The 25398-nt window shown below is 40.3% G+C and overlaps 1 protein-coding gene and 1 pseudogene across 4 annotated transcripts in view; one reads left to right on the top strand and one right to left on the bottom strand.

The window, feature by feature from the left end:
• Nucleotides 1–3689: 3689 nt before the first annotated feature.
• Vamp4 (vesicle associated membrane protein 4) overlaps nt 3690–25398 on the bottom strand; it is a 28581-nt gene continuing 6872 nt past the window's right edge. For 3 of the 4 annotated variants that reach the window (XM_041662468.1, XM_041662471.1, XM_041662470.1), the window contains exons 3-8: nt 23499–23545; nt 21203–21253; nt 14885–14985; nt 13617–13696; nt 10396–10447; nt 3690–8077 (exon numbers count right to left, since the gene is read on the bottom strand). In XM_041662468.1, the coding sequence (XP_041518402.1) occupies nt 8049–8077; nt 10396–10447; nt 13617–13696; nt 14885–14985; nt 21203–21253; nt 23499–23545 (360 nt within the window). In that variant the 3' untranslated portion in view covers nt 3690–8048. The remainder of the gene's footprint in view (nt 8078–10395; nt 10448–13616; nt 13697–14884; nt 14986–21202; nt 21254–23498; nt 23546–25398) is intronic. The other variant, XM_041662469.1, reaches the window with a different exon arrangement.
• Nucleotides 24555–25152, top strand: LOC121455005 (annotated as a pseudogene).

Raw genomic sequence — 25398 nt, forward strand, 5'->3', positions numbered from 1 at the left:
TTGTTTGATTGGATGTAAGCCTCAGTGGGAACAGAGGCTTTTCTTAGTGCTGTATGGTTTGTGATTCCTACAAAAGATCAGTTTATCTTAAGGGTTATCAACACCAAATCTATCTGATGTTTTCAGACAGGTAATTCTTTGCCATGAGAAGCCATTTGGCGCATGGTAGAATATTAGGGACTTTACCACCTGGACACCAACAGCAACCCTACCACCAGCAGCTATGAGGACCAGAAGTGTCTCCATACACTGACAAACATCCTGTGGGTGACAAAGTCTTTCCCAGTTACCAACCACTGGTTTATTATGATGTTACTTATAGATAAGATAAACTACTTAAAATTCACTACCTGAACCCTAGTAGAGTTATGTGACTGTCTGTGACCCTAGCTGAGATCTGCTTGAGCTTTGTAACAAGAACCTGCCCACCTCAAAGAGAAAGACAATAAAAATGTATTTACCTTCTGATTACAAAATAAGCTAGGGTTATTGTTTAATAAACGTCCTCATCAGGCTCTAACAAAGTAAGGGTGTTGGAATATACAAATAAAGAACGCCATGCCTTCAGCACCTAAAAAATGCTATGTTGATGATGGTGGTGGACAAGAAGGGGAGCAGAAGAAGGGGGGAGAGAGAGGGGAGAGCAGAGAGGATTTCCAGGCCTGGTTCTCACTCAGCACCAGCTCAGAGCTTGTGAACAGGGAGGGTGGAGCCGAAAAGAGCAGTCATGGCAGATAAAAGAATTTAACTGGGTTTTCATCAAAATTGACCTTGTCTGGTTCCAAGTTTTTCCAGGTCTTCACTTTTTAAAATACACACGGCCATCTTTTGGTACCAGTTAATACGGACTTGGCTTGGTGAGGAGTCCACACCCATCAGACAAATAGGATTTATTTCCAGGGAAGATATAGAAAAGGAAGTGAATGAAAATAAATAAATCAAAAGAACACGACTGCTTCTAGATGTGGTCGAGGAGAAAGTTCATTGTAGACATACGGGAGAGCACAGCCAGAGGCAGGGGCATCGGGGAGAGTCTGAGCCAAGTGAGGAGACTCCTTGGTTACGACACTCAATGAACAGTAAGCAGGCAGATGTTGATGAACGTCTTTGCTGTGAATGCTGGAAAGGTCACGAGGTAACCACTGCCTTCCACTGCAGAGGGACAACATAAGACTAGCAAAGGATGGGTTGTCATCATGGCAGCCTTCTCTAAACCGAAACATTCTCTTGAGAGGTTAGGGGGAAACTCATGAGGTTCAGGAAGTAAACATCACATTCTGGGAAAAGCTGAAACATGGAAGATTCTGGAATGCCCATCAGCTTTATAAAAGCCCTCAACTACTGCCTAGCTACACAGAGGCGATCCCTCAGACAAGTCATGTAGAGGACTCCAGGGATGCAGCACCTGTGTTGGGGTGGGCTTTTTGGTGATGCTTTTGAGTCCTCTGTGTTCTGGTAAGCCACTCCTCACACATAACTGCTGTGCACAATCACATAAAAACCCATTGGTTCACCAAGTTGGGCGTTGGAATAACCATTGCTTTTGCCAGTTTTGTGTTCCTTATCTGGGGTGAATAAAGTGTGTGTGTGTGTGTGTGTGTGTGTGTGTGTGTGTGTTTTGCATATCCTTAGGAAAAGTTTTTCACACAACACCAAGGTAAATAAACTTATTTTGACATTAGTTTTATTCTTCCCATAGATCTTTCTGCCAGAGTAGACACCCGTCAGGAGCTGTGTGCTTAAAACTGAACACCACCACCAGCAGGGCTCCTGCGAGAGGGAGGATATACCTACTGTTTATCTCCCTTACTCTCTTCTTTTTCCTCCTCTGCTTCTTTCTTCTTCTGTTCTAGAACTCACTCTGTAGACCAGACTGGCCTTGAACTCAGAGATCTGCTTGCCTCCGCCTCCCAAGTGCTGGGATTAAAAGTGTACACCATCACCACCCGACTAGAACCTCTCTTACACCACTGATCTTCTTAGGCAATTCTATCCCTGAACTGCTTCTGTGTAGGAATTAACAGGCACATTGACTGTGAGTGCATATATTGTGTGGTATGCATGTACTTGGTATGTGTGGTGCATGTGCACACTGGGCGTTTTCCTGTATAGCTCTCCACTTCATCACCTTCAGACAGGGTTTATTTAGGTTAGGCTGACTGGTGACTGTGTGAATCTTCCCGACTGCTCGCCACAGTGCTGGGTGGGTCGTAACTACTTACCTTTTCTGGCTCTTTACATGAATTCTGGGGATCTGAACTCAAATCCGTATGCTTGCAGACTCACCGGCACCCTTCGTAGTGTGAACCCTTAAATACAGACCCCTCATGTGGTGACCCACAAATGTAAAATTATTGTTGCTACTTCATAGCTGTAATTTTGCTGTTATGCATTGTGATGTAAATATCTGTTTTCTGATGGTCTTAGGTGACCCCTGTGAAAGGATCATTCAGTGCCCCCAAAGGGGTTGTGACCCACAAGTTGAGGACCACTGCTAACAAGTTATTTTAACTTGTTTCCCTGGTAGCTGACCTAAGGTGCCTTTATCATGTGTTTAATTCTATTTTCACCTCTTTTCTCTATGACTTTCTGAATTATGGAGGCCACGCCTTTCATCCTATTGCTGATATACTATAAAAATCAATTTAGCTCCAGCAGTTAAGTATATAATTTTCAAAATTCTGGCCTTCCTTTGTATCTTCAGGATAATGGACCCATTCAATCAGTGATTACTGCTGTTACAGCAAGTGGTTTGGGAGACATTAGTGAACAAGAGGCAAAAATCCTTCTTTATGACGGTTGCGTTTGGAATGAGGGGGGAGAGGTAACAAGCATAAATAATTAGTTTCTATAAAATGTTAGGAGAGTTGGAAGAATAGAGACGTGCAGAGAATTGGTGGGTACACAAAGCAGACTATATGGAGATTACAGGTATGTGCTACCACCTGGCTTTAGAATTTTATTTTGGGCTCGTGCAAGCAGTAATGAGTAATAATGAAACATGACAAATGAAATATTCATGAGTCCAGTTTCAAAAGAAGGAGACACGAACTTGGGATATGTCAGAACAAGGGTGTTTCATGATAATATTAGTTAAGATTATAAGGGAATGTGTTCAGAGAGGACCGAGAGTTATACCAGGAGGACTATATCAGGAGTTGGGGACATTCAGAAGTGGAGCCTCCAACTGTATTATGTGCTGATACACAAACACAAAGGCCGAATAGGGTTCTCTAGATTTGTCATTCTTAGGGTGTACCTAAGGTGTTTCCTCTTTCCATTCCTGACCACAGCTTTGGAATACTACAGAGATGATGTTTAGGGTCTGGGGGGAACTAGTGACAGAGATCACTACTCAGACCATGCCACACTGCTGAGGGACAGGTGCCTGGTGTTGACTGGGACTACTTGTTTTTTTAAATAAAGACATGCTCTTGCAGCCCAAGCTGACATCAAACTATGTAATTGTCTCTGCCTTGAATTACTCCCTGATCACCTGTCTCCACGAGCTGAGTGCTGGAATTCTGGGCATATAACACCGTGCCCAGCTCTGACTGGCACTAAATTATTAAAATTAAGCGGCCTTTGTCCTCTTCCTCTCTTTGAAATGGACACCAGAGAGGTTAAGAATGAGTACCTAAACAATCATTTCCCTGCTCTTGACACTTGGTGCTGTACATTGAGAAATTCTTTCTAGATAGGTTTTACTTTTACTCCATGTATTTTAGTGGAAAATCAGGGACCAATGAAATTAGGGTGATTGTACACGTGTTTTGCTTTGAAGTTAAGTCAACAGGATATACATACTGAACAACCCAAAGTGCTTACTTTTCATTTTCTACAAAATGGTTTATTTTGCTGTTTACTTTGGAGAGGCTACAAACACATTCCACATGAACACAAAGGACTGAACTTTGTAGTACTGTAGAACAGAAATGGCCATGGGGAATTGAGAAGTCAGGGAAAGGGGTGTGGCACCTACATTTGCTCATCTCCCATCATACCCCTTAAATGTCAAAGGCACTTGCCGAAATGGTTAAATTAGGGATCGTGGGAAGTAAAACAATGACATACAACTAAGACAAAAAACAATGTTGAATTTTCTTATCGCTAACATTTTACTAAATATTTGGACACATGCAATTTACAGCTTTAAAATAATGTGATTTTATTTTATAAACTTTTCAAGTGAAAAGAAGCTAATGCAACACTGTAAAACCAGAATTTTTCTATACTCAATTATAACAGGAACATATTTATCTCTAGGTAATCACCTAGATCACTCATGACACCTCTCAAAACACACTGGAGATCAGCTCTCACACCAACACAGTGTGACTTCAGAAGCACAGTCCTCTCTCCTCACCTTTGTCTAGCATCTGCCAGGGAACTGCAGTGCTGAGAGACAACAGGGCGGCATGGTCCTTGCTCTACAAGCTTACAATTATCCCAACTGGATTAGCAATGTTTTTATTTTTAGCCCTACTCACTTGTTCTAAGAAGCTTTGCAAAATAAAACAAGAGCCAGAATAAAAGTGTGTTCCCACCCCTTATTCTACTTGACATAGGATAATAAATATCCAAGTAATACTAACATCAGGCTGAAAGAGAAGACCCATCTGCACATGGTGGTGCCTACGTGTAGTCTCAGCTACTTGTGAGGCTAAGTTTCAAAGATCACCTGAGCCCAGGAATTCTTTCTTTGATCAAAAAGAAAAAGGCTGCAGGGCATGGTGGCAAACCTTTAATCCCAGCACCTAGGAGGCAGAGGCAGTGGCTCTCTATGACTTTGAGGCCAACGTGGGTCACATAGTCTCAAAAACAAGACACACAAAAATAGGCTCAAACTCTGTCAGTCTAAGGGAGGGCGGCATTTGTATGGACTAAGATGGTCCCTTTCTGCTCCTTCTGACTCATTGTCTTTACATTGTTTTATGGCAACTGCCTTCCCAAAATATGTTCAGATGGGCTCGTGTTCTTAGTACCACGCATGGAAAAGTAAGAATGATTTCCAATAACATTTCTATGTGAAAACACAAAATCTGACTGATAGTACAGTCCCTAGCTTAGTAACACTCTGACTCAATATAACTAGTAACATTTGTGTTCAATGTGGAAAAGACTCTTGCATATTTTCTAACCATAAAGTATTTACAAGATGTGAATACAAGTCTGTTGTATTACAGTGCTGACAGGACAGAGACCACGGGGAAGTGGGAAGGAGAGACTTTAAGCAACTTCCATGTCTGGGCCTCAGCCTATATGTGTGTATTTACAGGGTACCCACATGCTACACAGAACAGCAAGGTGTCAACTCTGCCATCAAAGCACCAACAGTACTTTCTAACGCAGAGCCCAGGGATGAGCTGTAAGGACACCTCATGTGTACTACTCTTTCTCCATCATCAATTCTGGATGGACCTTCTCTTAACCAATAGATGTCCCAGTTCATACAATTTTGGGACAATTTCCAATGGGTTTTTTTAGGACAATGGAATCAAAGACCACAGGCACCACTGAGTTCTGATCAGGAGGAAGAGCCCATTCATCACAAAGTGCTGCAAGGAAGAGGCTTCTGTTACAGACAAACCACAGGGCACGCTTCAGGCATGGAAGTCGTGACCTGATTTCACTGGGCATCAACTAACATTAGCAAAGCTACTTGAATTTTTCTGTTGATCTTCACAGGTGTTAAGTAATGATAGTTTTGATGGTGGTAAAACTTCATTTTTTCAAGTGCAGGATGATCTGAGCTGGACGAGAAAAAGAATGATTAAGGAGGGAATGGAGGCAGGCCTGGCATCAATTTCAACAACCATTTCTCTTCTATTTTTTTTCTTGTTTGGTTTTTTGGAGACAGGTTCTTACTCTGTAGCCCAGGCTAGTCCAGAACACACTATGAAGTCCAGGATGGCTTCACAATCATGTCAACCCTCCTGCTTCAGTGATCACAGAGCAAGGATTAGGGTGTAAGCCGTCACACCTGGCTCTCCGTTGCTTCTTATTGGAGGAACACCCGTATTTCCAGTATTTCATATAATGTCATAAACATGCCAGTCATTTTAGGGTCTCAGGATTATGTAAAATCAAAAAAGATAAAACAATAAATAAACTGAGTGAGGTCATCACATGCCAACAGGGTTTCCTCAGCAGTAACAAATTTAAACAAAACAACTATACACATAAAGTTATGCAATTTAAACTTTTTTATATTTGATGTTTAAAATAATTTTATAATTCTATTTTTTAAAAATAATTATTTCCTTAAAAGTGGTACACTTTATTAAAAGAAGCACTGGAAATACGAAATCTTTTTTTTTTTTAAAAAAAAAACACACTTCATCTTCACTAACAGACCCTGAGTGAAACAAGACTTGTACACTAATCAGTGGAAAGCTAATGACTTATGAGTCTTGTTACAATCCAAACATAAGGCAAATACACTAGGACCAATTCTGCTGATTCAAATCAAACATCTCCATCCCTGAAGCACCAGCTGCTGAGACTGAGAACATTCTTTGGCCCATCGTTTCCAAAAGGGTTTATCATCAGTTCAGAGCTGTGCACATGAACTAACCAACAGAGTCGACTTTCCATAATATGCAAGACATTGCGCAGTCAGCAGTTATAGCTAGCCCCTGCAAGTGTCTAGGATATCACTTAATCTGGCTTTTGCCTTTCAAGTTTCTTTCCATTAAAAACATTCTTATCTGTTAGTACTATCCACTGTAGAATTAAACAAAGAAAATCCAAATTGTTTTATACATTTTGAATTAAAATGATCACACAGTAGTATCTGTTACACATGACTGTACCTTACCCCCAAATACTGGCAAATCCTGTGAACTCTATTTCTAGCTTAAGAAGAAGTTCCCACAGTCTCCAGTTTGATTATCATGCCTTTCTCCTCTTGCACTCAGCATGTATTTTCACGTGGACTTTTTAAAACAGTATTAAGGGGTTGGCACTCTTTACAATGAACACATCTTGGTATGCCCCTGAACACTGTGACTAATTCTGTACAGATGACCCATGCTCCTGACAGTTTGCTATTTGCTGCCACTGGCAGTCTGGACACTTGACTGTGCAACATCTATGTCCCCAAAAGTGTCAGAGAACACACCAAGAGTGCCGGAGAAACATGACAGTCAAAGCAGAAGACTATGCTTTTCTGGCACAGGGCTAGTTAAACGTAAAGAGGGAAAACTATTAACAAATTAAATCAAGGAAAAATTACCTGCAGATTGCACTTACTCACATGAGAATTAGTCCCTTTTTATTGTAGTTTAACTGACAATCAACTGGACCAAGACTGGGCGCTACATACTGCTCATTTTCAGACACTCCAATGACATTCTCCAATACTTTTATTATCTCCAGTTTTATGGTACCATATTATGCTTTTCACACTGCTAAATTTCCCATTTTCAAAATGCAAATACCAAAAAATTACCACGTATTCCCTTATACAGTCAGAATAGGTTTACTGGAATGTTTCAGGTAGAGCTGAAGGCAGAACATTACAACATAGCTTTTGTTAATCTGTAAGTGTGGAAATGGCCTGCAAAGCAACTACAATATGAAAAGAATGACATTCTTGCAAATACTGATAGGATGGTTATGAATCTCCTTCAGCATGAGAGTCAGGACTCTACACAGGCTTCCTGACCACCAGATTGACCCTCACTTTTAAGGTATTAATAAACATTTTTAATGCTACTAAAACACAAGTATGGGATATTGTCATCAGTGTTTAACTATATATACATATAACAAACTGGCAAGTATCTAGTTTCAAATTAGATCCTTGGAATAAAGCAAAATAGAGTTATCTTTGTCTTAAATATAATTATTCAAAACACATTTTGCTAGTTGGGAAGAACATAATTGGATATTCTCAATGCTCCAATTTGAAGTGGTACTTGCCTTTTAGTTTCTTGAAAAAGAAAAATTGAAAGTTTTATATACATAGGTTTCATTTAAATTATGCAGCAATCTTTAATTATTATTGTCCCAGATCTTGTTTAATGAGGATCTCTGTCATCAAATCAAGTACGGTTTTTCACAACTATAAGAACTGTAAGAGAAAAAAGTAAAACAAAAAAAGAAAAAGAATACATCAAAATCAGAACCAACAACAGCTAGGTCAGAAGCACAATCCTAAGTGTGGGTATCGGTCACTGCTAGAGAGGAGAAACCTGGGCCAAACCTTGATCTGAGACAATAGCTATGAAATATGAACAAATGCAGAACCATCAGAAAACAACACAAGTCTCTAATGCTGGCCTCTTGAGCAAATGAACTGCGGCAAAACAGTAGCTCATAGCTTCTAAATACTATTACAATATTTAACAATGTGGGAAAATAATTAATAAAGTATTTATTGGAAAATGTCTGATACAATCTCAGCTTTTGAAAATCATGCTTACATACCAAGAGGAAAAGACTAAAAGCATATAAAATAGCCATACTAATAGCAGCTACAGTAGTATAGGGAGAGTATAGTTGAATTGTATAGTCTTTTTTATGTTAGTCTATATATATATTTTTGCATGGTGCCCACCATTTATGGTAGGTTCTTGTTGTCTGTGATAATTATATTCTACAAAGTTATCATAACATTGAACTGGTGACTCCTGAACCACTACACCTAGGGAAAATACAGTGTTAAGTTCCCATGAGTCTCTGACTACTCCACTTTAGTCAATAAATTAACACATAATCTTGCTTTATGTGTGCTTCTATTGAAAGACACCTTTTTGAACAGATATCATGAATTAAAACATTACAATGGAGTCAAGGCCAGCAGCACTGTAGCTCATCCCTGAATATGCTCGAGTATTGTCTATGAAGGTGTAGCATAGCATTTCTTAAGAGGGTAGCATTTCTAGACCATCTGTGAGGTCCATTTCAAACCACGAAGTCAGCAGAACTGTGGGCCAACAAGTCTATGAAAGGACACTTGGTTATACAATGAAAGCTGAAATAAGAAGGCAGACTTCCATTTAACCCCAGCTGGAGACCTATGGGTCAAGGGAGTCAAAATTCTCCTTGCTCTGAATGACCATGGAAGTAGCATGAGCATTAACATGGTTAATTAAATGGTTACAAATACACTTCAACTACTAAACAAACCCACACAGCAGCACCCAGGTAGTGAGACTGGATTACAGTTCTTCTTTGTTAGTTCTTTATTACTCAGGTAGTGAGACTGGATTACAGTTCTTTGTTAGTTCTTTATAACACTTTTTTTTTTTAAATTTTCTTTTAAATATTTATTTATTTATTATGTATACAATGTTCTGCCTACACGTACCCCTGCAGGCCAGAAGAGGGCACCAGGCCTCATTACAGATGGTTGTGAGCCACCATGTGGTTGCTGGGAATTGAACTCAGGACCTTTGAAAGAGCAGGCAATGCTCTTAACCACTGAGCCATCTCTCCAGCCCTTTATAACACTTTTTAAGTTTAAAAAATATCCTTATAAAAATTTCAATTTAGCCGGGCGGTGGTGGCGCACGCCTTTAATCCCAGCACTCGGGAGGCAGAGGCAGGCGGATCTCTGTGAGTTCGAGACCAGCCTGGTCTACAAGAGCTAGTGCCAGGACAGGCTCCAAAGCCACAGAGAAACCCTGTCTCGAAAAACCAAAAAAAAAAAAAAAATAATAAATAAATAAATAAATAAAAATAAAAATTTCAATTTTTTGAGATTTTAATTCTTCACAAAATCTCTGTAAATATTAGAGATCTTGAAGAAAGGTACTTATAAAAAATAGTCTAACTTCGAAAAAAATACTAAGAAAAAAAACAGAATGAATTATGCTTTCAGAACTAAAACTAAGCTCAAATCTACAAACACACATACAAAATCATCTAGAGAAGCTAACTGAGTTTGTCTCCTGATCACAACAGTAAACAAAAAACTATTTTGTCCTAAGTCTAACAGATACCAGATTCTGCCTTAAACAAATGGCTGAGCCCCGAGCTGTGACTGGGGTGTGGCTGAGGAGCAGAAGGAGGAGTGCCCTTTTGAGGATCTAGCCAAGGATACAGACCCCACAGAAATGCATACACTCATAGTCACATAGACTTCAGACATTGTCAAAGCAGTCTTCAGAGACTGAGAGTCTAGGTAAAGGCCCCCTTCTTGCTCAAGGCACGTGCCATTACTCAATGCTTGCATTACATACATTAGGTCAACTGAAATGTAAAGGATAAAAATGACTTAAAATAAAACTCTAGCCAGAGGCTAGCCTGGGCTACACAGTAGTAGCGTTTCGGACAGCCTGGGCTACATAGTGAGATTATGTCTCTGAAAAAAAATGAACACCAAATCAAACCCTAAGCCTTACAAAACACAATACCCCAAGAAACAATGATCCAAGAAATACTTACTGATAATCATTAGCAGAAGGATAGCTGCAGCCAAAGCCATGACGGCTTTTATCTGTAACACACAAAAAGGCAAAAGAAATCTGACTTGTTAATAAAGACAAGACTCTCTGACTGCTACTTATTTCCCTGCCTCATCAATTAACAGGCACACTCCTTGCAGTTTCCAATTGGCTGTTTCTCACATGAACTTGATGGATGTCTTGTATTTTTACATAAATAATTGAAGTTCCCCCAAATGTGAGGGTTTGCTCTGGAGGATGTTACCATCTAAGGATGTACTGCACAGTAAGCAGTCAGTCAGAGCCTTCTCGGGGTGGCCTACTTCCAATGTAGACCCAAAACTGTAGTTTTAGCTATTCTGGTCAGGACTGCATAAAAACTCTGGCAGCCAGTAGTCCATTATTATTTTATGTACAATGGTCCTTCCTCTCTTCTGTGGGAAGTTATGTGCCCTCACCCCATGAATGCCTTAAACCATGGATGATACCAAATCCTCTATGTGTAGTTTTCCCTGTAGAGGCATACCAAATATAATTTGATAAACTAAAAAGAATAGACTAATAACCAACAATAAAATGGAACACATGCATAATAAAGTAAAATGAATTTGGTGTTTCTCTTCCAAGAGCCAAGACAAATTTAGGTTTCTCTAACCTCAGCTCACTGTACATAACCAATGATATGGAAAACAAAACCATGAACAGGGTACTGCCATCTACATGACAGCAGGCTTCACGGGGACCATTACATATACGGCAGCAGGCATCACTGCAGTTTTTCCAAGTGCATGAGAATCCTGTCAGTTGCTTCCTCACTGTGCTTTCACCCCTTCACGATGTAATGTCCACACTAAGGCCTATGCTTTAGATTCTCTATAAATAACAACACAAGAGTACGGTGTCCAATTCCACTTAGAGAAGCCTGAAGATCATTTCTCAGTCAGCGGCTTGATATTTTGTTATCTTTTTATATAAAAATATCACAATCATAATTTTATTGTTTCTTAAGTGCACACATTATTTAAACTAGTTTCATTTCCTTGATGTAGCAAAGCCTTGCTTTCATCAAACATTTTCATATAGTTAAAAACTCATGACTTTAATCTCAACACTTGGGAGACAGAGGCAGGTGGATCTCTGTGAGTTCAAGGTTTACAGAGTGAGTTAGGCCAGCCGGTTTTGGGGGGGGTACTCAAAAGATCAGTAAGTGCATAAGTATATAAAATACATTAGATAGTGAAAGTGTCAAGTCCAGAGTGAGGTGACAAAGCTTCAGAGTGGCTATTCTAACTGAATAGGTCCCAGATGTACTGGTTAACTTCAGTGTGTGATTTCTTTTTTTTTTAATTTCCAAGATTTTTATAATAAGGTTCATTTCAAAAATTAAAAAAGTCAGTATTTCCAATGTAATAAAGAAATGTTTCATAAATGACAATTATACATGAAAACAGGAATTAGTTAAACATTTTAAAAACAGAGTGACTGCTAACCCTTCATGACATCACAACTGTGGCACCAACAAAGTGACCCAAGACATACACAGAAAGCTTTGCAAAAGTCTTTAATTACGATAACTTAAGAATGTAAAATCAGTCGTGAACCTGGACTTAGATTATGCTAAAGGGTTTATATTATACTAAAAGGTACTTAAATTCTTTATTTAACCTGAAAATATTTTTTAAATCATATGGAATTTAATAGTAGCTTTCTTACCTTTCCCAAAACACATATTAATTTGTCTATTAATACAAAGTTAAGTAGGCTTAACTTTATAAAATGTATATAGAAAACCAACAAAAATTTAAAAACACTTTACTGAATAGAATTTTCTTCCTAGGTTTCCAAATTGGAGCAAGAAGTATCTAAAACCATCATAACCAGATACGTTTCCATCACTGGCCCCCAAAGTTCCCTCATAAGCAACTGCACAGCCTACAACCTTTCAGCCACTGGCAACCTCTGGTGTGTCTATCTCCTTTTCCATAACAGCCTTCCTAAGTCACTGCCTTCAGTCAATCCAGAAAGTGGGGGAATGGGAACTGCCCCAGATGCTAGGAGAGTAGAAGGAGGGAGAAACAGAAGCCTGAGAAGGTGAGGTAGAGAACACTCGCTGCTTCCGATGGTCTCTGCTAAGTTACATGACAATGCTGTTCACTGCCTGCTTGATGCTAGAGTGGGCTACAGAGTTAACTGAGTCTGAGTCTGTTTAAAACAACAATCCTGTATATTTTAAACTCTCTTTAAAACCTTAGAGCAGGAGGTGGAGAAGAAATTAAAGAAAATACAAAATTTATTCTCTGAAGAAAACAAAAATAAATAGAAAAAAAGTTCTATATGAGGGGAGCAATGAAACTTGTCTTCTTCTTTCTTCTTCTTACTTCGGGAAATAAGACACTTAACAGATAAACAGATAAAACTTGGTAAATCCAAGACATCTTTTGGAAGAAATCCTTAACATGGCAAATTTGGGTTTAAAAAATTATTGTTGAACCCTAAAATGAGGGTTTAAAAACAATGAGCCCATGTTTAAGGATTTGGGCAAAATAAAAACGCATCCTAGACTCAAGAGGAAGAAGGAAAGATTTGTTCTCATAACATGAAATTTGCTATAAAATGTTAAAGGATATTTGTTTCATGCTTAGCCATACTTGATTTAAGAGGCAAATTCATTTCTGAAGGATATTAGTGTATAGTGAATCCATTTGTCCTTACTAAAATTTTTCTTTTATTTCTTATTTTGTTGAAATAATGAAGGAATAAAATGGGACTTTTTCTTTTTGTTAGGACAATTTCTGGCATACAAACTACTTCTAGGAGAAAAAAAATCATATTTCTCTGCAGGCTTCATTTTATTAAAATAAATAAATAAATAAAAATAAAAATAAAAAACAAACCACTTTGTATATCCCCAAAACTGCTAGGAAGAAGTGCTGCTAAGGAGGGCAGATGTGCATCAGGGGATGTCCAAACGCTGGACCACTGGGAAATGAGGGCACCTTCACAGAGAGAGCTGGACCACTGGGAAATGAGCGCACCTTCACAGAGAGCTGGGAGGTATCAGACAGTGCTTGGTTCCTCTAGTTACTCTTTCGTGTCCAAAGCTGAGGAAATCTCCCAATAAGAAAAGCAGTTACAGCGCTGGTTCTCACTGAGCTCAGAGACTAGTGTCCCCTTCTCTTCAAATCTTTCTCTGCTCCCAACCCCTCCTTCTCCTTTACTTACTTTGCATCCACGCCACCACATTTGCCTTCGGAGCTGTTTGGATCTGTTGCTGAATGCAGTCGCATTATCCGATAAGCTTTCTGTATCACACAGAGGGTGGAGAGTCGGATTAAATGACACAATTATTTTATCTAGTCACACGAAGACAAAACCATCAATTTCTACTTTTTAAATCCCCCCTACACACACACACACACACACACACACACACACACACACACACACACATTTCATTAGTCTATATTGGAAAAAACAAAAGCAAAACACAATGGAAGGTCAGTTGATTCAAAGAATTTTTTAAGAAAATAGAGGTTAAAAATAAGAATAGTGGGGGATGCCAGATGGACACTAAGCCTGATAACCTGAGTTTGAACACAGGGTCGCACATGATGGAAGGAGAGAGCCAAGACCCTAGGCTCCACACGTTCATCATTGTTTGTGTGCTCCAATTCAGGCACATGCACACAAATTAATGTAATAACAGTTTTTTTTTTTTAAAATAGGGGCTGTGGTTGTTGCTCTTGGGCCAATGCCCGATAGTACACATTAGATGCCAACACCGGAAACAAAACAAATACTTTGGCACAACGCTAGAAAAAATTTGCACACAGAGAAAATTAAATTTTTAGGAAACAAGGATAACTGATTTAGAGTGAAAAGCGATCAAGCAAGTTTCTGGTTGGGCAAGTCTATCCAGAACGAATCTGGCATGCGGCCACTCACCATTCGAACTGCATGAATGGCTAATATGTGCCAAAAACCATTACAGGCTCAAAGGCTAACAGCTGCCTGTAAACAAAAGCTGCTAAGTATCCAGGAAAGCCTAAGTCATCATTCAAACAATATTGGAGGTCCAGATATGGGAATCATTACAGACACAAAGACTAACACCCATCAGTAAAGAAAACTCCCTAATTACCAGAAAACACATAAAATAAAGATACTTGACAAGTTTGAAAAGAGATTTGAACACAGATTAACTTTACCATGTTGACATAAAAAACACAAAGCATATCAACATTAACAGGACAAAAGAAAAGAGGGGATTTAACTTTTTGGCAATGTAGTTTTAAATTCTCCATTCTTAACTGAGTAAGAAGGAAATATAGTAAGACCATTCACATTAGTGAGCAAAAACCAAGCACGGACATGAGTCTTAAGAACTGAATGTTGACTTCCTGCGCATCAGTGAGACAAAGGAAAGGTAGGTATCAGTTACACGCATATTCATAATATCAAGAGATACAGAAAGAAGGCAGCAGCTGTACCTGATTTGTCCTGCAGTTCATCTAGCCGCTCTCCCCGCTCAATGACCTTTGTAATATTTTCTTGCATTACATCAATGACTTCATCCACCTGATTCTGAACACTAGTTTAAAAAAGATGAGATTTATTCTTCCTTTAGGGATATGCACACTGTTAGAACTTTTACTATGTGGCAAATTCTCAGAGAACTATGGTTTGTCATTCAACTAAAGCAATGTTTTTCCATTTTTGGCCTAAGTTCTCAAGTAATTAAGGATTAAGGATACACATTAAGGAAATATTTAACTGAAAGCTTATTTTTAGTCTTGAATCTATCTTGAGTATATCTCATAAGCAAATCGAACATTGACAGAATGCTAAGTGTGACTCAGTGTTTCATTTTCTTTTTACTAGACTGTCGAAACAACAGGCAAAACTGATAATCATAACCTATCTTTCTTTGCAATGCATTTCAACCATAAAAGACTTACCAAGGTGTCTGGCCAGGTTTACTGGGGTAATAAAAACTACCGTTTCTAAAATGGAAATGTCCAGCACACTTTATGAGGCACTGGATACACCCAATGGCCATTATTCTCCACTGATCATTAGTTTTCCCTTAAGTATAAGTAAGAATCAAGACCACCCGGAATACCCAAGAATATCTGGAAACACCACCAAAAGGCAAAAGTGAAAAACAATTAGTATAGTGATATTTTATTTGTGTCTTAATAAATAAAGATCCCAGGCCTTTAATCCCAACACTAGGGAGGTGGAGACAGTAGCGATTATGGCTGGGCAGAGAGAAGAATATAAGGTAGGAGGAGACATGAGCCCAGTGCAGTCTGAGGTTTGGTGGAGAGCATTGCAGTCTGCAGTCACGTTGCGGACAGGATATTTGTTTGTCTGAGCCTTGGTAGAGGTTAGTGGCTTGGCTGCTTTGATTTTCTGATCTTCAGCTTGAACCCCAATATCTGCTTCTGGGTTTTTATTGGTCATGCTACCATGCAGCCTTTCAAAATGAAAATGGTTTTCTTCTTTTCTGAGATGGGAGACTCTTCTAATCAAACTTCATACTATCCAGTGCAAACTGAACAAACTTCAGAATTAGTCAAATGGTCCTCACCGACCTACTGTCACTTAGGAGCTCCCTCCAAAGCAGAAAAACACAGAAATGCTTAATTGAGTGTCCCGCATCCCTCTGATGCTCTAAACACAGGTAAGAACCTATCTTAAATTTATATAACAAGCCTTGACAATGAAACTTCTAAAAAGAGAAAGAGAACTTCTGTTCCTTCAAACTCAAAAAAGCACAATGATTATTAGCAACTATATACACACAGAAACACACATACGGTTAAGTAAATAAGAATATGCACTTGCCTTTCGTGTGTGTGTGTGTATGAGAGAGAGAGAGAGAAAGAGAGAGAGAGAGAGAGAGAGAGAGAGAATGAGAATGAGAGAGAGAGAGCGCGAGCCATCTGCTTCTGCCTTCCAAGGGCTGGGATTAAGGTGTGCACTACCATCACCAGGTCATTTGGGCATTTTTTAAACATCCCAATACACATCTCCTCTCTGTCATCTCCTATACTATGCCCCCAAACTAACCCACAGTTGGGAATGAGGGATCATGTGCAGTTCTGAGATCGAGTTCTGTCCTTTATTTGAGCCAGTCGAAGTATGTGCTTCAGAAACAAGGGGAAGGCCCACTCAGAGGTGATCGAGAGGCAGGGTGGTCACGTATGGGCAGCAATGGCTATGTCTGGTGATCCCATCTTCCACCTATGTTAAAAACATTATGCATGACCATGGATTATTCACACATAGCCTTTGGGATCCATCCCAGCTTCCCAGAGTTCTCTTCCCGCACATTATTCTACTAAAGGCTCTAAGAGTAAGACTCACCAAGCAGGGATATGGACAAGCAGATCTGACATGGCTGCAGAATCCCCAAGAGATGTCTTACTGCAGATCCTAGTTATCCAGCAGAGGGCTAAAGATATTTACCCTTCTAAAGAACAGTGCCATGGATATTTATACAACTATACAATCAGTTGTACAATTAACCCATTTCATTAATCTTAAAGCTGAAAAACAGCCAGCTTAGGTGTCCCATCCCCCACCTTAAGGACTGAACACAGTGAAATAGCCAACTGATTCACCATGAGTGCATGGCAGAGTATTTTAGGGCAGTGGTGCTGAGTAAGTGAACAACTGGAGTGTGAGTTCTGTGAAGCCGACCTAGTGACTGGAGAGCTGGAAGGCAGTGACAGTAAAGCCCTCTGCGCTAAAAATGAAAGCAAGTCTATGCTCACAACCGATGCTGGTGAGAACGCACAGAGGGAAACCCTTAGTTACTGTTGGTAGGAATGGAAATAAATCCAGTCAAAGCAGAAATCAACGTGGAGGCTCCTGAAAAGGATGAAAAAAATCTAGGGCCAGGTGGTGGTGGCGCACGCCTTTAATCCCAGCACTCGGGAGGCAGAGGCAGGCGGATCTCTGTGAGTTCGAGACCAGCCTGGTCTACAAGAGCTAGTTCCAGGACAGGCTCCAAAACCACAGAGAAACCCTGTCTCGAAAAACCAAAAAAAAAACAACAACAACAACAAAAAAAAAAAAAACTAGGTATGTTGATGTCTCCCTGTAACCTAGAACTTGAAAGATGGAGACAGGAGGATCCGGAGGTCAGGGCTGTGCTCAGCTACACAGAGTCTAAGACAAGCCTGAACCGTCTCGAGTTTCCAAGTAGTCATTTGTATGTCACACAAGTGTCAACTAGCAGGACAGAGATGAAATGTACTACGGCTGCTACGCACACTCAGATTATAGCTATTATGGATATTAATGTGCCATATTTTCATGATTTTAAAATAAACTCAAAAGGCTCAAAACTCCTAGGTTTCGCTGTGACATCTCCATACACAGTGTACCTTGAGCATCTCTATCCCCTCTCCTACCCATTTCTTACCCTCTTTCCACGTTTTCCCATTCCACCTGTGGCCTCTTAACCCTCCTCCCCTGCTACACTCCACATGAGAGGAAACATGTGGCCCTTGTCTTTAGGAGGCCAGATTACTTCACTTTACACGATAATCTCCAGTGCCTCCCATTTTTCTGTTTGCTGATGGGCATCTCAGCTGATTTCATAACTTTTCTATTATGAATGCATGATGAAAGGGTACTGCACACATCCCTAAAGTGAGCTGCCTTTGACTATTTTTTGGAAGGGGGGACTCATACCCAGAAGCACTGAGTATGATATACTAGATCATATGACATTCAATTTTTAATCTTTTTTTTCCCCCCCGAGACAGGATTTCTCTGTAGCTTTGGAGCCTGTCCTGGAACTAGCTCTTGTAGACCAGGCTGACCTCAAACTCACAGAGATCCACCTGCCTCTGCCTCCTGAGTGCTGGGATTAAAGGCATGTGCCACCACTGCCCGGTTTCAATTTTTAATTTTTACAGAAGTTTTTAGAGATAGTATCTTAGACAGTCCAAGCTTGCCTCAAACTCAACAAGTATGTTGCTGAGGACAACCCTGAACTCCTGATCCTCCTGTCTCCACCTGCCAAGTACCTGCCGGGTTACAGGTGGGTACCCAGATAATTAGGATGATTTTTAACTTTTTTTCCCAAGAACCTCTACACTGATCTGTACTGGCTGAACTAATTTATGTTTCTAGCAGCAGGATTCCCCTGAATCCTCTCAAGCATTGTTTTCCTTAACAGCATTCTGACGAGGGTGAGGTGAAATCTTAATGTGGTCTAAATATGCACTTCCCTGGCAGCTCAAGATGGTGTACATCTTGTCACAGATAGCTTCCTACTAGTTTTTCATGGTGTCCTTTATTAACTAGACTGTTTGTGCTTTGGCTGCTCAGCTCTTTGTTTACTGTGGACACGAACCCAGGGCTGGGGGAGCAGCCTGCAGAGGCTCTCTCCACTCTGCCCTTTGGCTACACAGAAACTTAGTAATTTACTGGAGTTGCCACTTGTCAAATCTTGCTCGGCCCATGTATCTACCATGTGGTTTCTAGTAGCCCCAAAGTCTCAGTCTTACACAAGGTCTTTAGGCCCATTTTTGAACTGACTTTTGTGCATAATGGAAGAAAGGAATCTAGTCTCAGTCTTCCACAGGTGGATCTCCAGTGGTGGTGGTGCACACCTTTAATCCCAGCACTCAGGAGGCACAGAAGATGGATCTCTGTGAGTTCCAGGACAGCCTGGTCTACAGAGTGAGTTCCAGGGCAGCCAAAGACACAAGAAAAATCTTGTCTTCAAAAACAAAACAACAAACAAACAAAAATTATATTCTGCCACACATACACAGTCTTTCTTATAAAGAAAATACTAATTTCCCGTTAACAACCCCACCTTGCCTTTTAAAGTACCGTTGACAAAGAGGGTTTGTTGTTTTAAACTGTGTTTTCATTTGTTCATTCGTTCATTCATTCATTCATTCATTCATTTTGTGTGTGTGTGCGCGCGCACACACACAGTAGCCAGCTCTCTTGCAATTCCTTAATGTGGATATCAAGAACGGAACTCAGGTTCTCAGGCATAGAGGCAGATGCCCTTTCCTGCTGAGCCAATTTGGTGGTCCCAACAAAGAAGTTTTAAAACTATATTGTATTCTTACAACTGCATATATATTGCCATTATATCATGGGAAATCCTTTGGTGCCTTATAAAGTTTGAACTGGTTGGACTAAGTTGATAGCAGACTGCTCATCTGTGACAGAAAGTATCTAAAATTATCAAAGTAGCATTTAAGATGCTATAATTCAACTTAAAAGCAGAGGAAACATTCCAATAAAAGTCATAAACTTTTGTAAAACTGATGGTTTAAGTCAGTAATTTCAGCAAGGAGGTGGAAGTAGGAGTGTCTCAAGTTCAAGATCTGCCTGGTCAACTCAGAAAGACTCTGTCTTAAATAAGATTTTAGAAAGACTGGTGGTGTAGCTCAGTGGTAGAGCTCTTGCCTAGTATGCATGAGGCTCTGGGCTTAAGCCCTGGGATTGAAAAAAAAGAAAGAAGAAAATGACACAATAAAATGAATTTTACAGAAGCAAGTAAATAAAGAGTATTTCTCAAAAATGTCTCCTAAAAAGTGCTGTAGATATTTTTTATTAATCTGTAACCAACTTTAACAATTACTGGCCAATTAAACTCCAACAAAGCAATAATATTGCTGATCTAAAATGCTGGGAAATACTCCATTTAATTATTATAAATTGTAGTAATAATGCATCTTAGTTAAATAAAATGACTGATTTGGTGTGCTAGACTAATGTCAGGGAGTTTTCCTTACGCATGTGGCAAGGCAAGTTGTCCTCTGCCATCTTATATACACTGGTGAGTCATGTTATCTTAGAGTTCATGAGGCTGGGCCATCAATTTTCAGTTTGCTCCTTGATGACTGACTTCCAGCTAAATCTGGCCAGCCTTCAGCTCTATGAGCAAGAACCGCTACATCAGTCAATAGTTCTTTATTAAAAATTCTGTGATTGTCAAAGTCACAGTAATAATTTGTATGTGTGTGTGTCTCAAGAGTCACAACAGGCCCTATCCTACATTAGATTCACTCTGTAGAAGCGTTTTAGAGAGGAAATAAAGCATATTGGCTGGATAAAACAACAATATCAAAACCCAGAAGTATCATCAATAGATCCTTCTGCTCCAGTGACATCTTGGATATAAAAGATGGATAGAGTCACTCCGGCTCAACAATGACACACTGACACCATGCAGGCATCATGCAGAATGCCCTGTGAATCCACTGAACTTGAGACAGTGCGTGGCTTGTGAGGCCCGTTTCACTCCACTCCATGTGGGCCATCATTAGACAGCTTCTTCAAACTCCCAGGTACTGACGAGGTAGCTGCAGTCTAAGCAGCAATTCTTCTGTACGGCAGTATTCTACAGTTCTGAAGTCACTGGCCACAGTGGGCATTAGAGCTGAGGTGAGAGACGATGGTGCAGGAAGCGAGCACCTTGGCTACTCTTCCTTTTTCCACACAATATGAATCTGAAAGCAGCTTGTATTATGATGGCAAGGAATGTAGGCATGTGCCACCATGCTCACCTAACAAACATTTTCTATACAAGACAACAGAGCAGAAATCTTAGCTTTTATGGGCTCTGTGATCTCTGTGTCACAAAGACTCAACATTGCTGTTGGAGCTCAAAAACAGCTACAGATAATATGGAAACAAATGGATATAGCTTGTGTTCTAATAATGAAAAAAGTTTATTTATAAAAACAACAGCCACATCTGACAGCCCTGGTCCACAGAGAACTATAACAATAATTTAAATGAATGAGCATCTAGGAACTTACTGTTTAATTTTATCATTTCTAGGTCCAAATCTTGGTCCAGATGGTCCCCGACTGAAAATAAAATACCCAGTTCATGTTAGTAATGACAATATCACACAAATATGAAAACAAGAAACACATCTATGTGAGCAATCAAGCTGGAGTCTAAATAATGGATCATCATTAGTCATACGTAGCTGCATTTTACAGAACTTGGTAGAGATGAATCCTTCATAATAATGTATCTACTTCATGGTATATAATGTTGGCCATAATCTAATTCTTCCAAGGGGTAAAACCTCCTGAGAAAGTCCAGAGTACATAATCCTAATCTTTAGTGATAATTTTCCTACACATTGAACTCTGAAATGTCATACCAACTAGACTGTCATTCACTATGAATATCTTTGTGGTCAATTCTAGAACTGAAATTGCAACTTACTTTGAATTTACTCAAAACATTAAAAATTTGAATCTACTTTTAAATACCCTTCTTACAGATATGCACACAGCAAGAAGAAAATGCAAGAGCACAAGGAAGCATTTAACAGTCTCAAGTTGTTACTATTACTCTTGTTACACCCAAGGATATAACACCCTGATCCATCCACTTCAGTGCTCTAGGAATAGGAGCTTCAGGGTATTTTGTTATAATTTTTTAGAAGATAGAGAAGGTTTCAACTACAAAACTCAAAAAAAACAAAACAACCTGAGGTTCTTAATTTTCAGACATGGAACTCTCTAAAGGAGGGAAAATATGCATTTCTAAAAAAACATATTTAGAAGAAAATAATTAAACTATTCATTAAAACAATATCATCTATAAGTATTAGAATATCACTTTGCCTTAACTTCTGTAAGCTTTTCCCTCTTGGTCTTCAGAGCTCCAAGTCAGCACTGGAGTTCTGTACTTAGAACTCTGAACAGCAATCTATCCCAAATGACAGGTCAGAGCACTGTTTCATATTCTGAACCAGATAATTATGAATGAATCCAGAAGCATGCATGAAAAATCAGTGATTAAGTAAGGATGCCACAGATGAGACAGTTACCTAAAAACCATTAGGTTAAAACATTCCAAAAGCTGGGTGTGGTGGTACACACCCTTAATCCAGGAACTTGGGAAGCAGAGGCAGGCAGATCTCTGTGAGTTAGAGGCCATCCTAGTCTACCAAGTGAGTTCCAAGACAGCCAGAGTTGTTACATAGAGATGTCTCAAAAAACAAACAACAACTCAAACACATATCAAAACTACTACAGTGACATTGTTTCTTCAATATAATATTTATGATATAATAAATACGGGAGGAAATGAAGGAAAGAGGAAGAGGGAAGAGAGGGACATGGAAAGGGATGGAAAGAGTGAGAATGAGGAACAGAAAAAGTGACAGACAGACAGACAGACAGACACACAGTGGCACACATCTCTAATCTTAGCATCTGGGAAACAAAGGCAAGGTGATGGTTGAGTTTGTGGCTAGCCTGGGATACGGTGTGTGAGCCTGTTGGAGGGATGGGACAGAGGAAAGCTATATAAAAAATTGATTGAGTTAAATCAAAGCTTTAGTCGCAGTGTGGCCACTTTAGAAGACAGACATGAATGTGCACCGGCCTTCATGCCCAGGGATTCACCCAAGAGAAATGAAGGCATGTGTCCTCATAAATACCTACACACAAGCATTTACAAGAAATTTACTTGTTTTAGTAAAAAACTATAACCCCCCAAACATCCACACCCAAATGAATGGATAAATGGATTGTAGTATATCCACACAAGGGAAACGACTCAGCAAAACACCCCACCTGCGGATCCACACTGAGTCAAAGTGAACAGGTATGGCAAATGGAGTGAGTTGAAAAAGAAAAAGGGCGTCACGTGGCTTCTCTTATATAAAACTCTAGGGAACAGAAACTGTGGTGACAGAACCAGATATGTGGAAACTCCAGCCTGGGAGAGCAACAGCTTACAAAGCAGAGGAAGAAAGTTCTAGGGCAAGCGCTGTGTTCCTTCTTTGGATGATATTATAGAGATTTTAGTATATGTCAGAACTCGCAATGAGCACTTTAACTATGTGTACTTTCTTTTTTTTTTTAAATATTTTTATGGTTTATTTAACTTTATTTTATGCGCATTGGTGTGAAGTGTCAGATCCCCTGGAACTGATCTTCAGACAGTTGTGGGCTGCCATGTGGGTGCTGGGAATTGAACCCGGGTCCTCTGGAAGAGCAGTCAGTGCTCTTAACCACTGAGCCATCTCTCCAGCCCCCTATGTGTACTTTCTTGTATGCTAATTACAACTGAAAAAAGTTAACTTACAGAAAAAAGTCCTCTTCTTCATCTGAGTCATCTTCCAAAAGATTTCTCTGTTAAAAAAAATAAAAAAGATTTGAGTTTTCTGATGCAGAAAAACTACGAAGTGTCAGGGAAGAGAAAAGAAACAAGCTCTGGGCTGCTGACGTTCTTAAACCGGCTTCCAGGAAGAGAGAAGGGTAAACTGCTGGAACCTATGGGACAAGGTCTGCTGACCTTCCAGAGGAAACACTCTCAGTTCCAGAATCTGTCACTGGTGTGGCAGTCATGGTCGTCATTCCCCTTCCCTGCATTCTCCCTGTTGGCAGCAGGCAACTGTGGAGCTCAATGTACCCCAGAAGGAGTAAGGGGGAGACATCAGAGCTGAGACAAAGGCTCTTCTAGATACTTGGTCCAGAAACAGCCCACTACACATGTTAATTTCCAACAAACGTAACTTTACAGTTTCACATTACCAAAGGAAAAGTCTTCCCTGAAATGAAGATGGTCCACACTCTCCCTAAAAGGAGAACAAGAGGTCCTAAAAGGAGGGTAAACGCAAGCAAAATCCAGACCTTCAGACACAAATAATACCTCCCATATAGGCAGAGTAACGGTGTCCCGAAGATGTCTGTCTCAATAACTGAAACCTGTGACTCTGTTAACTTCTGAGGTGAGACTTGGCCATGTGAAAGGGGTCTGAAGGTCTTTTTGAGTATTCATCTCAGTCCCAACCAAGGACAACGGTTCTTCCAAAGAGAAGAGGGAGGAAGAGGGGGTGAGACACTAAGAAAATGAGATTGAAAGTGGAGTAAAGGTATGAACCAAGAAAGGAAGGCAGCTTCTAGCAGCTTGGAAGAGCAAAGAGGAATTGCTCCCTAAGAAAAATGAAAGAGCAGATTTTTTGGTGCTTTAACTTTCCGGTAATTCACATCTACAGAAATGGGAAACAAAATCACCTATGCGAAGTGGCAGTGCGAGGGCTGCTGCACAGCTAACAGAGCCGCGTTCAGGACGGCAGCGCATGCCCCGAGCTCTCTGCCTCCCCCCAGCAGCCCGCAGAGCAGCCCCAGCAGCAGTGCCATGGCCGGGTGGAACGCCTACATCGACAGCCTTGTGCCGGAAGGGACCTGTCAGGACGGGGCCATCTTAGGCTACAAGGACTCGCCCTCCGTCTGGGCCGCCGCCACCGTCCCCGGGAAGACCTTCGTTAGCATTACGCCAGCTGAGGTTGGTGTCCTGGTAGGCAAAGACCGGTCAAGTTTTTTCGTGAATGGGTTGACACTTGGGGGCCAGAAATGTTCTGTGATCCGGGAATCACTGCTGCAGGATGGGGAATTTACAATGGATCTTCGTACCAAGAGCATCGGAGGAGTCTCCACCTTCAATGTCACTGTCACCATGACTAGTCCTGCTGATGGGCAAAGAAGGTGCCCACGGTGGTTTGATCAACAAGAAATGTTATGAAAAGGCCTCCCACCTGCAGCATTCCCAGTACTGACCTCATCTGTCCCCTCCCCCACCGCTCCCTTCAGCTTTTGCAACCTTTCTTTCCATACACACACATACCATTATTTTTTGGGCCATTACCCCATTTCCCTTATTGCTGCCAAAACCACATGGGCCGGGGACTGGGGCTGGACAGACAGATACCTCCCCTTACCCATATCCCCTCCTGTGTGTGTTTGGAAAAAATTTGTTTTTGGTTTTGTTTTTTTTTTTTTCTGAGTAAAAAGAGATTCTACTAACAAAAAAAAAAAAATCACCTATGCATCTTCTCTGAGGACAACTGCTCAAGGAATGAGACCAGCCAAAAAGAAAATCAAATTAGAACAAAGTCTTAGGATACAGATGGATGGAATCAAAGAATCTAATCAAATGTACAACCAAACTGTATGTTTGATGAAGTCTGGGGAGATTGTTCGGG

The sequence above is a fragment of the Microtus oregoni genome, unplaced genomic scaffold (assembly GCF_018167655.1).
Source record: "Microtus oregoni isolate MIOR12 unplaced genomic scaffold, Mior012 000013F_ref0000133, whole genome shotgun sequence".
Taxonomy (NCBI): domain Eukaryota; kingdom Metazoa; phylum Chordata; class Mammalia; order Rodentia; family Cricetidae; genus Microtus; species Microtus oregoni.